The sequence below is a fragment of the Sceloporus occidentalis genome, unplaced genomic scaffold (genome assembly GCF_023333645.1).
Source record: "Sceloporus occidentalis isolate IW3139 unplaced genomic scaffold, rSceOcc1.0.p SCAF_101, whole genome shotgun sequence".
Classification (NCBI taxonomy): domain Eukaryota; kingdom Metazoa; phylum Chordata; class Lepidosauria; order Squamata; family Phrynosomatidae; genus Sceloporus; species Sceloporus occidentalis.
Genome location: NW_028317081.1, coordinates 2,312,406 through 2,329,166, shown reverse-complemented (window position 1 = coordinate 2,329,166; position 16,761 = coordinate 2,312,406). Strand labels below are relative to the sequence as shown.

Here is a 16,761-nt window from a genome sequence, read left to right as displayed (position 1 = left end):
GAATGTGGGATTCAATACGTTGGACGTACTACACGAAGACTTAAGGACAGAATTAGGGAGCATATTTTAAGTGTTGAGTCAGGTGTTTCTTCTTCACCCATTGGCAATCATTTTATTTTATGTAATAATTGTAATTTCCAAGATTTCCCCTTTATGGGGATAGAGCGTCTCACCCCTAGAGGTGTTGATGCTATTACCCTTCTTAACCAACAAGAGGTATACTGGATTTTCAATCTGACCACTAGAAAGTTTATGGGGTTAAATTCTCGGTATGAAGTGTCCTGTTTCTTTGATTAAGGTATTATTTGCTTTTACTTTCATCTGTGATTTATCTCTTTATTTGGGTATATTATATATTTTTATTTGTGATTTATTTCTTTATTTGGGTATATCATGTTTTTCGAATTTATTTCATATTGGGTGATTTATTTATTATTCGCTGTTACTATCAGGTGTTCTTTATTTTCATTAAGTGTTTGATTAACATGGCTATACTAGGGCTGCTTTTGTCTTGTGGGATTAGCTTTTGATAAAGCAATTGAGGTGCGAAACTGGTATGACATTTATTGTATGATTTTTGTATAATTTGTATGTATATATATATATTTTTTTTTTATTTTTTTTTTGTTACTTTTCTTGCATAATTTTGGACACACTATATTTTTTTTATCAGGCATCCAAATAAAATACTTTTGTTATACTTCTATCTCCATGGAGTGCCGGTGTTTTCAGTGTTGAAGTGGATGCTCCCGTGTGGGATATTTGCTTCTGCCTTGCTTTTTATTTATGTGGTCTGAGGTGGCGTTTTGTTTGTCAAGTCTATAGACAGGCATAGGTTCCACGTCACCAAAAAAAAGAGCCAAACACCATATACCTAATCATACTGCCAAATGTTATGAGATGTTTTATTAAATGAAATTTACACTACATGCGTACACTAGTAACAGTACTATAGTTGATGCATTGACCTTACCCATGCTTTTCATATGACTTGACATCTGCTTGGGTTCCTGATCTTGTGATGATATAGGTGGTCCTGAGGATAGCTGTTCTTCTTTAGCTTGGTGTAGAGCACATGTCTGTTCTTGCAAAACTGCATTACAAACATAGACATAAATAGGACACTGAATACAGTACATTATTACACATACTCATGAAGAAGAAAAGGTAAAGGGCACACACTGAAGCCCGGATAACAAGGTTCTGACAGGTGAGTGGTATTGCTATGTAAAAGTAACTATACAAATCACCTCTACAAAGCTAATGCTCTAAACTGAGGAATAGGTCATCTCTGATAATAAAAACTCAAAAAAATATACATACATTGGAGACAAATTTGGATGTGCTACCTATTTATTGTTTTATATAGCACCATCATGTTCTGCAGCGCTGTACAATAGGGTATTTAAAATAAAAGAAAAAAGTCTGTTGCAAATGTAATATATTACAGCAGCTGTTAAACTTTTAGGAGCAGCCACGTCCAAAAGTTGGATTTCACAGATTGGTGGAAAAAATAAATCACCTTCACTTTCAAATGCTGCTTGTTTATTCATTCAGTGGCTGCTTCCTGCGTTGCTTGTCAGTCAGAAGTGAAAAATGTCTCCACGTGTTTCTGTCTAACATGTCCCTTATGCACACGTGCACTTGGAGCATGCATGGACACCCAGTACATTCTCTCTTGCCTCGTCTGTGACATTGCACATAGAATGTAAATTGGCGTAATGTATCGGTTTCTCTTAGTCCGTCAATTCTAATGTTATCATACCCTTTGAATGTATGGACTGTAAGAAGTGCTTTGTAAATTGCCGTCGTAATAAATAAAAGATAATAGCCTACTAAATGTAGCAGGGTGCGAGAGAATGGAGAGGCCAAACAACCCTCTCATAAAAACTATATGCTTTGCCAAACAAAAGGAAAGAGCGCTTAAATATCTTGATAATAACGATCAGCTCGAATAACTATTGTTTCATGATAACCTGCATCCTTACATGCTCGTTGGTCAGTATCCACACTTCCGTCTACACCGGTCACAATGTCTAGCCCCAGGGCCTCCAGCAGCTCTTCTTCATCACTGGTCAGGTCCTCATCTTCAAACGTTTCACTTCCTGTCTGCCCTGAATGAGATGCGGTCATGGACAGCTTGGTTTTCAACTGCTTCTTCGCAAGAAAGTACCTTTTTCTTGCCAATCGGTTGTTTCCATCAACTGCTCTAATTGCATCCGTAATCTTCCTCCGTAACACATTTTTTTCTTTGGATGACGTTGGTGTTCCTGAAACTATAAACAAAAAAAAATAAAAAAAAAAATATATATATATAATGTCAGATATGACATTTTTTAAGGTTTTAAGACCTTTTGTGACATGCGATATATAAACTTGAATAATTCTGGGTATGGAAAGAAAATCTATAACATGTAGCCAAGTCATGCCAGGGCTCTTATTCTGCCCTCCCTGTACCAACAGCATGTGATGTAGCTTTCTGGCCCACAGCATCAGGAAAGGTGTGTGAGAAGATGCTAACAACTAAGCGAGACACCTGTAAGGAGTGTTATGTACTATCATTTAATAATCGCAGAGGTAATAAAATACAATTAAAAATCAGATTGCTCTAATTGATTCATTTCTTCCAATGTTTTAGATGCCGTTGTATTACGGGGCAACTTGGGTGAGCACGTCTTGTAGCCCAGAGTTTAGCCATCCGCCACTGTACGCACACACAAATAGGAGTGTTAATAAAAACCCATCTCACTTCATACACAAAAAAAATGTGCATCCTCAATAAACAGACTCCCTCCCCAGTTTGATCATAAATGAATGCAAGACTAACATTTCTTGCTCGTTTGTACAGCAGAAACCAAGGACTTCTCCACCGCACTTTCTTTCCACAGCAAGTTTCAGAGAGAACCAAAAACTTCAAAGTTAAAATTGTTATCCTCTCCCGTCGTGGAGGACAGGCGAGCTTGGTGATACATTGGAGGACTAAGCGAACCTCTGATGATTTTTGGGTGCACTTTATGACCAAGGATGTCTGCGAGGTAGCCCAACAAGACCTATTTCATTTAGCTTATGTTCCGTTCATTACAGAGAAATAAGTCGGTACTGCAATTGTCTGGGGAAACGACACAAGAATAAAACCCCAGTAGATACTTACACCTTGGTGCGTCAGTATCCACGATCCGATCCACGCTGGCTTCATTTCTCGGCATCAGAACTTCCAGGAGCTCCTCTTCATAGCTGGTCAATTCTACGTCTTCAGGTTTATCATCCTCAGTCCCTGCTAAATGGGACGCAGCCTTACAGAGCTTCTTCTTCAACTGCCTCTTCACATCGAAGTATCTCTTCTTTACCACCATGTCGGGGCGATTGTTTCCACCGACTTCGTTGACAGCATCGACAATCTTCTTCCAGATCTCATTCTTCTTCCTCTGGGGCGTTTCATTCGCTGCCGGGCCTATGATGCTGTGAAAATACTCACACACTTTTGACACCAAAATTTTATTCTCCTCAAAAGAAAATCTAATCGATCTTGGTGCTGAACTGTCCTCACAAGCTCTCCTCGCCCTACCTTTCCCCTTTGGGGTCAACAGGTTGGTAGCCATTTTTTTTTTTTTAAGTAAAAATTACACAAAAAAGTAGCCAAAATAGCTAAACCCAGGAACTTTACCTAAAATGCCACCGGTTCTTAAATCATCATTATTATTGCTGCAAATTCGAGCATTATTACTGGAAAGCACTAATAAGTTTCTAATTGCATAAAATTCCACTACATATACTACAGCACATATTCTGATGCTAGAATTAACCGACGACCTCACTATTTGATTTTTGCCCAATAATAATTAATTTAAAGAAACCCAACTAGATAACTGATGGATAACGTAAAAGATATATATGTATAGCAGCTGTGTTCTGCTGCCAGACGCTGCCTTGGCTTTTTTGATCAGAGTACTTTGGTGGCAATCTGCCACAAGACTACACTGTACTGTTTATCCAGTGAGAAAACAACAGACAATGTTTCAAGCTGTTAAAAGCAAACAGACAAACATGCCGGGCATAATATATAAACAAATGTGAGTTGACTTGTCTACTACGGATTTCCTCCTAGTATCTCCACAGGAAGCAGGTTTCCAGGGACTTGCACCTCATGCTTGTGCATAACTCCCGGGTTCTACTACTCATACGGCCACTTGCCCCAGCTCTAATAGCACTAGCCACCGAGGCACCCTTCCCCCATTTAACCCTGCCCCAGTGTTGCCCCAATCAGCGCACCGCCATGACCGATAAATATCAGGAGACGCGCACGCTGGTGACGTCACTCTTCGTCTTCTCACGGCGCGTGCCTCAGCAATCTAGCCCCTCCCTCCGTGCGCGTGCCCGCCCATCCGGGCCGCACCGCACCACCTGGAGCGCGCGCGCACACCATGCGCAAGCTCAGTTCCTGGATGAAGATGGCGGCCGATAAACAGAAGCATCATGACGGGAGGGTGAAGATCGGCCACTATATCCTGGGGGACACGCTTGGAGTGGGCACTTTTGGCAAAGTCAAAGGTCAGGCGGAGATGCTGCTGATAACGGAGTTTAGGGGGCGGAAAATCTTAATAGTTTAATTTCCCGGGGTTGTGGGAATTTGAGGTGGCCGTGGAATAGTCCGCCTGGAGGGTAATAGGTGACAAGGGTGGGTGTGGTGTGTTTACGGAGCGCTTCATGCTATGAGGGTAAATTGCCGTTATATACATTAACGTGTATTAACTGCTTTATTATGGAATTGGGGGCAAGGAATGGATATGGTGCTGGGCATATGGAACGTCTGGAGAGGAACAGGTGGTTGTGTAGCCCTGGGTGGTAGTAATAATATATCCTTTTTGAGGTGAGAGGGGTTTTCTTCTGTAATTTTTGCCCCCTTTGTACTGCGCCATGGAACGTGTTGGTGTTATGTAAAGCAAACCTAATAACTTGTTAGTCTTTTTTTCCCGTTTCTATGGCAATGTTTGGGGGGGGGTTTGCTGCAAGCACAGAGTTTCTGCCATAATTATAGATAAGGTGAATGGCTGACTGATGGGGAAGTTGCAATAAAGCGGCCCCCGTGGGGTTAATATACACGTTATGGTGAAATACCTGAATGTGGTATTACTACACAGGAAGGAGCGTTCCCGCTGATCTACATGATGTAAATATCTGCCGTAAACACGCGTGTTTTTACACTATTTTGATGGCTGATTCATGGATTGTGTAATTTTTAAGATTAAAATTGGCAGCCTGGGGGCACAAAAATACAGTTTTATCAAATCAGCTGTATTTCAGGTGGCGTCGCAGACGGTATTGAATATAATGTTAACTTTGGAGCCTGTGTTTGCTGAAGCCTCCCTTTGATCTGTTCTTATCCAGAAATATTTAACTGTTTGTGTGCAGCAGGTCTCTTCTGGGAAGCAGTTGCGCAATTGCACGGACATTCCGGTGGATCTAAAAACCTAGAGTTTGACTGCAGGTTCAGGCCGTCTTGTCTGCCCGTTTTTCAGTCGTTGGTCATGTTATAGATTCAGGAGCAGCATGTCCATCCCATGCGTGTTTACGTTCCCTCTCTGTATTACATTACACATATATAGCGCCAGCAGACTCCGTAGCGCTTTACAGTCAGAGTCGGTAGGATTTATTAAAAGTCACAAACTACAACTACAATCTATTAGTATCTCTACCGCTTCTGCTGGGGGGCTATTCTATGTTTATACCACTACATCAGTTATCATGGTACTAATTCTGGTTGATGTGGTCGTAGTTAGTTTTTATATATATATATATATATTAGAAATGAACACCGACGTGTCTCGACTCTCTGCTGTTGTGGATGATGTATCTGAAAGCGCTGGTTAGCGGCAGCAAGCTGTATGAACAGAATAATTCCCCGGCTGTGAATCTTTAACCTGCAGCTTGCTGCTCTTAGTTCTATGCGTTAGGCCGTACATTATCTCGCGATGTGTTAATGTTACACTTCACTGCTCTTATCCGAAATGTTTATGCTCCTCATGCTTGCTGTGTCACCTTCAGAAACTGGCCCAAGGTGAGCCGCAAACTCTTTCCCGGCCCTTGGCTTATGGAATCCTCCGTCCAGGAACATTGTTGCTGATAAGAGGCTATTAAGTTTTATTACATGGCTTTGATTTAGATAACCAAAGGAACTGGCAAATAAGAGCATAAGTTGAGTGAAAGAAAACTTTCCTCTGGCACAGTGTGGGTTGGTGGTCTCTGGACCAGCTAAGGAAGCCGTGTTCTCTACAGATGTTTCCAGGCTGGTTGTGACATCGTTTATAATCAAACTCTTCTCACACTCGCTCCGCGGCCGGTCTCTCCCGTGAACTCTATTCACGTAAATTCAGTCCTATCAAAAACTTCATGCAATAAAAATGCATTTGAATCACCAATTCAGCTTCGCTTATGTCGCATCTTGTCGTGTTTTACCCCCTAAATTGGTTTTGTTTGAAGGATATTTTGTATTATATGTATGTTTCTGGTTCTTATTAGTGGAGCGTTATTAGTGGAAACGGTTGGGTGTAGTGTAATTGCATGAAGGTTTTATTGCAGCGTTGTACGGACTAGTAGTTCTGACTGTAAGTTTATGCGTTAAGCGCCCTCTCATTAAGTGCTGCAAATTTGAGCAATAAATCACGAAGCGACACAATCCACATTTTTACATTTTCAGCCCTAAATTCTGAGTGTTGCTCGTGGGAGCGAGTGTTGCTCGTGGGAGCGAGTGTTGCTCGTGGGAGCGAGTGTTGCTCGTGGGAGCGAGTGTTGCTCGCATAGCGGCAAAATACACTACTTATTGTCATTACATAGTGCCAATAATTTACTCAGCGCTTCTTTACAGTACTTGTATTTATATGGTCTGACAAAACTAGAACTGACAGACTGATGGACGTTGGATAAAGAGACTTTGGCGCAATAGCTAGCGAAGCTGCTAACGGGCAAACGTGAGGACCAAGCCGATGTTTGAAGTACACTCCAGGACTTTGGTGCTGTAACTGCCGGCAAAGTAAAAACCATCTACATAAGTTACACGTAGCTTTTATTTATTTTATCCTCCAGTCTGTGTAATTGTTTGGGGGTAGCCGAGTTCAGTGGCAAAACCTGTATGTTTTAATTTCCGGTCCCCTTTCCTAACCCGTGCTTACAAATAAGAGGAAGTGACAAGTAATGGTGTTGCTTACCGTGGTACACACACAGTGGGTGTCTAATACATATATATTGCTATTTTAATCTTTAAACCCCCTCTACACGGGTTAAACAAACACTGTGGCCTGGTACTGATGCCTGAAGAGAGCCGGGGTGTTACTGGCGCTCTGGGTATGGGAATATCGAAGCAGATCTGTTAGTTCCTGCTTTATGAATACCCCGGGATGGCTGTTCTACACATGGCCGATGTCGTTACTGTTGGGTTTTGCCCAAACAAAGACAGCATTGCATCGTTTGCCGGGAATCTCTGAGCCCCACAATGCTGTGTATTTGTTGTGTATTATCGCAGACCATGTGAGACTGAAATCTATTTGCAGTCGATCCTGTTTCTGGATGAACACGGCGGCAATGAAACCGTCTCTATGAACTGTCTCTATTATATTACGGCAGTGCAAAGTTACATTTTTGGTGATGAGCAAAGATGTTTTCCATTCTTTGTTTGAGAACCTCGGTATTGCGCAATGACCGTAACATTTACAGACTCCAAAAAAATCAATAAATTAAGGAGGCTGCTGTAGTTTTTACTAACAAAATTAAAGCTACCCATAGTCTATATCAAAGTTCTAGAGAGAAGTTTTGAAGAAAAAGTTGACGTTAAATGACCTTTTGAGATGTCAGCGGGCTATACATCGGATATTATCAGGCTATTTCAAAGAGTAAATTCAATTAATTCTACCTGATTAAGGTGAACAGGAATTGTCCTTTAGTAGCTGGATAAGAAGCCCTTTTGCCTGGAGGTAACAATCTTACACGTCGGGTAATACGTGCCGGCTGTGAGCATGCTACATGCTTATCTAGCGCAAAGTAAAACGGCTCGATAACAATCCACGTATGTTTTGCACGTTGAATGGACGCTGAAGCAGGTGTTGATCACTTAACTCATGTCTCATTTATAACTGAAACTATCGCAAATCCAGTGAGAACCGGAAGCGATCAGTTCGATTTCCATGGAGTCGGAATAGACGTTTATCTGGTCTCACAATATCTGATTATTTTAAGGGTGTGATTTTGTTTTGGGACACAGATGGTAGAGACTTTTTTAACCCACCCAGCAAATCACCATTAAACAAGTAAATCTGCTTTAGTGTTGTGCGTTTGTAAGATGAAAGCCACCTATTGGATTTTTGCTCCTCGATCTGACAATTCATCAATCCCCTAATAAGCGTGCGTTTACTGCTGCTGCACATGGGCGCTGCGTGTTTTGTCTTTCTATAGCACCATCCTATTCTGTAGCGCTGTCCTAGACAGGACACTGCAAGTAGTGTATAACATAACCATTTGAGCGCCTTGCTCTACAGACTGTGTTTATAAGATGAAACCCATCTATTGTATTTTGGATTTGTTGGATTTTTGCTACTAGATGCAATGATTTATCAATGCAATAGTAACCACCTTGTACACCTAAAGCATCTATGTCTGGACTAATCACTGAATACAGGGTCACCATATCTGTCGCTTTTCCAGGAGACATCTGTAAAGCACTAAAATCTATGATGGGGGATGTATCGGTTGGTTAAGTAATACATTTGCTTTTGTGACATACATGCTGCAGGGTAGCACTGTAGGTGGTGACCAGCAATTTTCAGATGTGTCATTTGGGAACCCTAAACATGATGCAGAATGACAAACAATGGAAAAACACTGGCTTCTGATCCTTGTGCCAAATGTAATAAGCTGATTTACACAAATCTGATTCTAATTAAATTATAGATATAATGCATGGCATGAACACAAACTTGGATAAATGTCATCCTTGTAGCAACTCGTAACACTATTTTATTTTTTCCTCCTCCTTTTATACCAGTTGGGAAACACGAGTTAACGGGACACAAGGTTGCAGTGAAAATCTTGAACAGGCAGAAAATTCGGAGCCTTGATGTGGTGGGAAAGATTCGTCGGGAGATCCAGAATCTCAAGTTGTTTCGGCATCCCCATATTATTAAACTGTAAGTTTTTTTTCTTTGAATTGGTTTTTGCCAAATTACATTGTGAAAGGGAAAAAAAACTTCTTTACTTTACATATCCTATTTACAGTGACTTTAGAATGTGCTGGTACAGTTAACTGACGGTTAGCGGTATGCAAGATGTGTCGGTATCTACTTGCTGGAATATCGAAAGTGCCCATCAGACGCTGGTAAATTAGATGTGTAGCTTTTCTTTTTTTGGTAGGAGACAGTGGCAGCTCCGTTAGCGGGAGACAGGGGTGGCTATGGTGGCAGCCCCGTTAGCGTGAGACAGTCAGGGGTGGCTGTGGTGGCAGCTCCGTTAGCGTGAGACAGTCAGGGGTGGCTGTGGTGGCAGCTCCGTTACCGGCAGACAGTCAGGCGTGGCTGTGGTGGCAGCTCCGTTACCGGCAGACAGTCAGGGGTGGCTATGGTGGCAGCTCCGTTAGCGGGGGGCAGTCGGGGATGGCTATGGTGGCAGCTCTGTTGGCGGGTGACAGTCGGGGATGGCTATGGTGGCAGCTCTGTTAGCAGGGGCAGTCAGGGATGGTTGTGGTGGCAGCTCCGTTAGCAGGGGCAGTCAGGGATGGCTATGGTGGCAGATCTGTTAGTGGGGGCATTCGTTATAATGGCATTCATGCAATCCTTCACTGATGAGGAGCAAAGCCTGTTTTGATGCTAGTGGGTTCTTGCGCTTCATCCATAGCTATATTTATATATTTTCTAAAACTGTTGCATAGCGTTGTACTTGTTAGGAGAAAGTTGGAAGTCTTACCCGCTTATGTAAAATAGTTGTATTCTATTGCATCTTTAGTACGCTCTGCTGTTTATGTTCTCATTAATCTGCTGTGCGTCTGTGCGTGCGCGCTGTATGTCTGGTCCTCCACCCCTTTTAATGTTTTGGTTGTTATGCTTAACTGTCACATAACCAGCTGCATCCCAAAAGCTTATGGCATGCTTCTGGCTAGCACGCTCCTTCCCTCTGGTCACACTCGCATGCCAGCCACATAATGGAGGGATTGCCGGGTTCGTTGCTGAGCCCGTCCGGTGGGGCAGAATCGGCATGCTCTGTGTGTGTCCCGGGGCCCAGAGCTGCAGATACCTACTGGTTTGGTGAAGGAGCTGCTTGTTCAATGTTCTGATTTCACGAATACGAAGACATGTGGGTAACTGGCCATTTCAGAATTACTGCAATGAAATTGGTTTATGACCATGCAGTAAATGGGCTCATGCCGCAGGCAAACACATTGCCTCCCCTAGGAACTTCGGCATAATTGTGTTTTTAACAATGTAAAACCTCCCATTTTTTTATGGGGTAAACTTTTACACAGCCTATTTGTGATTGACATAATCTAAAAAATAATGGCTCACAACACGTTTATTTCATTCCCTACACGTTTTGGGTTTGGGTGAGACTAGACTTTTTATCAGGAATTTGTTCTTTGCATGTATATTATCCAATGTTGTCTTTACCTGCTTTTCTTGTCTTAGGTACCAGGTCATAAGTACGCCAACAGATATCTTTATGGTGATGGAATATGTTGCTGGCGGTGAACTCTTTGATTATATTTGTAAAAATGGAAAGGTAAGAATTTGAGTAGCGTTTCTTCCCCTTCTATAAAAGTTAAAGATAAAAAAAACCAGAAGAACCCCAAAATCTCTCAATTATAGGTGATGTTAGGCGGCATTTAAAATTGTCATGTCGCAGTAACGGGCAATAAACAAACAAGTGGCCTACTGTAATGGGGAGACGTAATTTGAACGTTGGGGCACTTGATGGCATCGGTTGCACACATTCAGAGCACAGCTCAGATTTTGTTCATCTAAGGAGAAAATGTTGAATCCCAAGTCAAATGGCTTTTAAATATTGTCCATGTTGAGAAACTGTTTGTCTGGTAGGGGCTGGTACGTGATAGTGGGGTAAGGTTAGACATCTCGCTTAAATGGATACACTAGTTATCAATGTATATTAATGCATATAATAGAGAGATTCTTTTAAGTTTATGTGCTGACCCTTTTTCCCCACCCGCCAGCTATTACCCTTTCAGCCGAACACCTCTCTTGCCATGCGATAAAATTTTAAGAATACGTATTTAAGTACTCAAAGTACCTTAGTATGCATTGTTCTTTGTTAAGGCTGTCCCTTTAATTCGGTTAGTTAACCCGCGTAGCTTAATGTGTAGCGGGATTGAGAATCTGTATCTATACTCCTCATAATATGCAGCCCAGGCAATTATTGCAGCATTCTCATCACTGCGTCCTTTTTGTGCCAAAACTTAATATGTAACATATAAACACGTTTAATGCTTCCAGGGATTGATCAGATGCCTGGACGCTAATATAACTCTGTACTACTCTAAATAGCATACACTCAGTTCGGTAACTGATTAAGTGGTCACCTTATTGTCTGGGCAAATTTAAATAGATGGGCAACTGGTGGTCACATTATGGTGAGATATATAGGGACTTAAAAGCGTGGTCTGTAACATGGATATAGGGTTGTAGTAATACTTCCCAAGAAGAGCCAGTAGTGGAGAAATGTTAGCCTAATAACCATATTCCCCATCCTATGGAGTTCCTGCTTCTTTCATATTTGCCACATTACTTTAGGCTGAAGTCGGAAATTAAACAGACCTAATGGTTTCTTTTGACATTTATTTTTTGCAGTTGGATGAAAAAGAATCGTGCCGCCTGTTTCAACAGATCCTTTCTGGTGTTGACTATTGCCATAGACACATGGTGGTGCACAGAGACCTGAAACCCGAGAACGTACTTCTCGATGCACACATGAATGCAAAAATAGCAGATTTTGGTAATTTTTCATGTCTGTACATGTTCTTATATCTCGAGGGCACTATAAACAAACTGTTTTGCATGTGGCAATATGGTGTTATCCATATGCATATGTACCACACAAGCCTAGGTGTGCTAAAAGCAGCTGGGAGCCGAACGCCTTTGATGCTTGTCCCGTCTGATATTGGCACGGTGCTGATGTTTGAGATAGGTGGGCTTAAACACAGCAGCCGATGTGTGGCTGTTAAAAGGTTTCATTCATTCCTTAAAATGATTTTGATCCCACATGTAAGAGAGACATTTGCGTCTTAGCCCGTTTCTCCAACTCAGACCTTCTTGCAAGAGAACCTTGTTGGGGTTGATTTTCCATAACGTATGTTAGTATATAAGTGGTTGAATTAGTTACTGGACTTTTAAGTTCATTAAGTTAATGTATATATTTTTGTAATCCCCACCAGGGCTCTCCAATATGATGGCTGATGGAGAATTTTTGAGGACCAGCTGTGGGTCTCCAAATTATGCTGCACCGGAAGTAATTTCAGGAAGGTAAGAGTTGTTTCAGCTCGTACCACAAATTCTAAGTGCTAGTCCTACACCTCTACACTTGTGTTCTTTGCACTTAATTAATAACACTCAAGATCTCTACACAATAAGAAACTTAGAATTGCGTTCTGTAAATAGTTGAAAATGTCAACTTCAGAAACTGTCTTGAAGAAATGTTGTGTATTGGCATAAAGTTGTTTATTGTCCATTTTCCATAGTTTTTGAGGCACATTCTATGTAGAACAATTCTGATTTAACTGACTTTCTATCTGTGATTAGACTCTATGCAGGGCCAGAGGTGGATATATGGAGCTGTGGTGTAATCTTGTATGCATTATTATGTGGGACTCTGCCATTCGATGACGACCATGTGCCAACACTTTTTAAGAAGATCTGCGATGGCATCTTCTACACACCTCAGTATCTGAATCCTTCAGTAATTAGCCTTCTGAAACACATGCTGCTGGTAGATCCCATGAAAAGAGCTACTATCAAAGATATTCGGTAATGTCTCTCTCCTACAAAAAACCTTACCAATAGGAGCTGTTTAAAATCTGTGCGTGTTATTTGCTTCTATGGGAAGCATTGAGGAACAGATGATCTCTTCATCATCCACCACCCCCCCACCCGCCAGTTTATTTGTATTCACTTTTTCATAATTCCACAATATCCCCCTCATAATGTATAGTGAAGATCGGAATGATGGGTCTCACTTACTGGCAAACTCCTGGTTTAGTAATTAGACTCTAATGATTTAGGGGGATCCATGATCTACATTTAAGAAAAAATGTTTACTCTCACACCATTTTAGCTCCACAATCAGATATTGGCTGGAGATTGCGTCTTTAATACATTTGTTTCATTTAGCAGCCAAGCGTATCTTTGATATCATGTATGATTGAATTAGGATCATCTGTCTTTCTTAGACAATACCTGCAATGAAAAGTGGATTGTTTGTCCTAAATACCAGTCCCAAACACCATCTAGAAGTAAAGTTGTTTTTTGGGGGTTTTTTATTTTATTTTTTTATTCTGGTTGTTCTACACTTTGATCACACCAAATGCAAACTGTCTTCCATCTGTGACAGCACAGCATCGGACACTTTTACGTTTCTGGTACAAGTGAACTGTTTAGATATTCTCACTTAATTTCCAAAATGTTAATCTTAAAACGCATATTATATGTGCAGTTCCGGTTTCCTTCTGAGCATATGGTGTGATTGTGTATAAATGTAAAAGTCTAATGATGGTTTCCCATTAGCTAAACCAGCCCTCAATGACTTTTAGTCCACAATGTCTTGTCCTGATCTACTTGTTATATTGTAAAACGAGTTCTGTATAATTATTAAGCATTAACGCATACTTTTTTTAAATGTTGTTATTCAGGGAACACGAATGGTTTAAGCAGGACCTTCCAAAATATCTGTTTCCTGAAGACCCGTCATACAGTACAAATATGATTGATGATGAAGCCTTAAAAGAAGTTTGTGAAAAATGTGAGTGTACAGAGGAAGAGGTTCTGAGCTGTCTCTACAGCCGAAACCACCAGGACCCGTTAGCTGTTGCCTACCACCTGATTATAGACAACAGGAGAATAATGAATGAAGCCAAAGATTTTTATTTGGCTACGAGCCCTCCGGATTCCTTTATGGAAGAACCCAGTGTGTCTCGTCCCCATCCAGAAAGAGTGCCCTTTTTAGTAGCAGAGTCTCCTCGACAGAGGCACACTCTCGATGAGTTAAATCCACAAAAGACCAAACACCAGGTTGGTTTAAGAAGAGCTAAATGGCATCTTGGGATTCGAAGCCAGAGTCGACCAAATGATATAATGGCGGAGGTTTGCAGAGCGATGAAACAGCTCGGCTATGAGTGGAAGGTGAGTTAAGATGTCAGATATTGTTACATTCAACATAACTGGCACTGTGCTTACATCCTATTAAATATTGTACAAAGAAAAGAATCTGAACTGCATTGCCTTAAATGACATAATTGTCAAGGCTGCTAAACCCCTTTACTCCCCTATGGACGTGCAGGTATATCCAGAAAAAAGGAGCCGGGATGTCTGTTTGGGCATACCTGTCCATCCTGATTTAAAAAAAAATAAAAAAAAATTGGGCGTGGGCAATCAGGTCTCTGGAGGACAGGAGAGACCCGGCCAGCCCCTTAGCTAAAAGAGCATTATGGGAGATGTAGTCCTGCAGCAGCTGGAGGGCCACAGGTTGGACACCCCTGATCTAGGCCCTGCTGAGATCTGTATAATTTTAATTTATTGGAAGCCCAATGAAGTCAGTGACATTACTGGCACCTAAAATTATGTGAGCTACAAAGGGATCTCAATCCATACCACACTGGAAACTGTGCAAGGGAAATTAATAATTATTTATATACTATTTATTTTATAAACGATGTGCCCTGGTATGTTCCTTGGCCTTACCACTATGTGGGGGGAAAACCTAACCCCTTTAACCAGTGGTATTAATAAGAATATAATATCGAGTAATATGTAAAAAATAAAAATAGATGTAGCTCTCGAACTTAAGATAAAAATGTGATGTTACTGTAATGGGGGGGGAGAATCTCTGCAGCCGGTACTCTTAATAGCATATTTATTTCCTCTCGACATTATCAAGGTTGTCAATCCATACTACCTGCGTGTTAGAAGAAAGAATCCGGTGACCAGCACACACACGAAGATGAGCCTGCAGTTGTATCAGGTGGATAGTCGAACGTATCTGTTGGACTTCCGCAGTATTGATGGTAAGTGGCATCCTTAACTTGGACTCTGTTTAATAGTGTAGATAATGCAAATTATGCTGTTTTATACTTGCTATCTACATTAAGTACAGTCCTACTGTGGCCTGGAAGATTGCTTTAAAAGAGAAAAAAAATGTAAATGTGCCATTTTACACAACCCTAGGTATCTTGTGTGATTAATATTTTAATGTTTCACTGCTTCCGTGTCATCACATAAGCTTCTAAATTGGGATATCAGGCTTGCTGTGCCAATTTTCCCACACATTTTTGTTTTTAAAACCTCAAGGCCACTTGGATAAACTCAGTCTTCTCCGTGATCCAATAAAGGTATAATTCAAATACTGTGTATTGCTGCATCTTGCGCATGCTAAACTTTTTTATTTTTTTTTTTATTTTTTTTTTACTTTCCCTCTCAGATGATGTGACCGAACCTAAATCAGAAAGTGCCACACCTAGAAGATCAGGATCGGTCGGCAATTACCGGTCGTCACCAAAGAGTGACACTGATGGCGACGGTCAAGGAAAGTCATCGGATGGTTCCGGTCCCTCCTCTCTGACCTCCTCGGCGGATTCCTCAAATACTGAATTCGTTCCCAGACCAGGAAGCCATACCATAGAGTTTTTTGAAATGTGTGCAAATTTAATTAAAATTCTTGCACGATAGGCCCAGAGCATTGGCCTTTGTCATATCGAGCAATAAGCATGCAGTAAAGTGTAGCCAAATGCTTCCAGTTTTAATCCAGTCATTATATACAAAGAGCTGAAAGCAACATCACAAATGCAATTTGCACATAGATTGGAAGACTTTGTTCTGTTAGATTTAAGACCATAAAGCTAATGTGTGATCATTATTTTTAATAGATATAAATGCCATCGGATATAAATTGTATATATTTTTCAAGTTGGCAAACTTTTAATTGCACATTTTATTGAACACTGGGCTATGTTGCATAATTGAGAAACCTTTTTTCTTCCTTTCATGTATTTAATCTTCACGCAAGTCTGGTTTCAGCATGTGGCTGGATGGCCATAATTGTGCAGCGGGATACATCTTAAAATTGTTTAATGACTAGGCCGGGGCCATTTTGTATAAATGTAAACTTTTTTTTTTAATGTATGTAAAGCCTGACACAATGTTGAGGACAAATTATTGAACATTTAGACAATGCTGTGCATCTGTTAAGCAGGTGCCCATTTGGCATTCAGTTGCCATCGTGGGTTTCTTGCCTTTCTAGATTGTTAAACATATCCGCTACATTTGTGTTACCAGCTTTTACAAGGAACACATTTAACACGTCAAAGAAAATTAGTATTCATTAGCAAATTCCCCCTTAAAACATTCCATTTTTTTTGTACATTTTACTTCAGCCTTGGCAAATGTTTTCTAACTTGTATATTGTCATTAAGACTGATCCCACCCGTTTAACTTGAACTCATTTTAAACGGTGAATGTGCATTAAACGTGACTCTGATTAACTTGATCATTGGTATATTTCAACAGT

General features: G+C 40.9%; 1 protein-coding gene across 1 annotated transcript; it reads left to right on the top strand.

The window, feature by feature from the left end:
* The first annotated feature begins 4,421 nt into the window (after nucleotides 1-4,421).
* On the top strand, nucleotides 4,422-15,923 carry LOC149283789 (5'-AMP-activated protein kinase catalytic subunit alpha-1-like). The gene is made up of 9 exons (XM_089497273.1): nucleotides 4,422-4,548; nucleotides 9,032-9,173; nucleotides 10,662-10,755; nucleotides 11,838-11,982; nucleotides 12,422-12,509; nucleotides 12,786-13,010; nucleotides 13,892-14,381; nucleotides 15,136-15,262; nucleotides 15,676-15,923. Exons 1-9 carry the CDS (start codon nucleotides 4,422-4,424, stop codon nucleotides 15,921-15,923), a joined length of 1,686 nt encoding a protein of 561 aa, XP_089353399.1.
* Nucleotides 15,924-16,761: the final 838 nt, after the last annotated feature.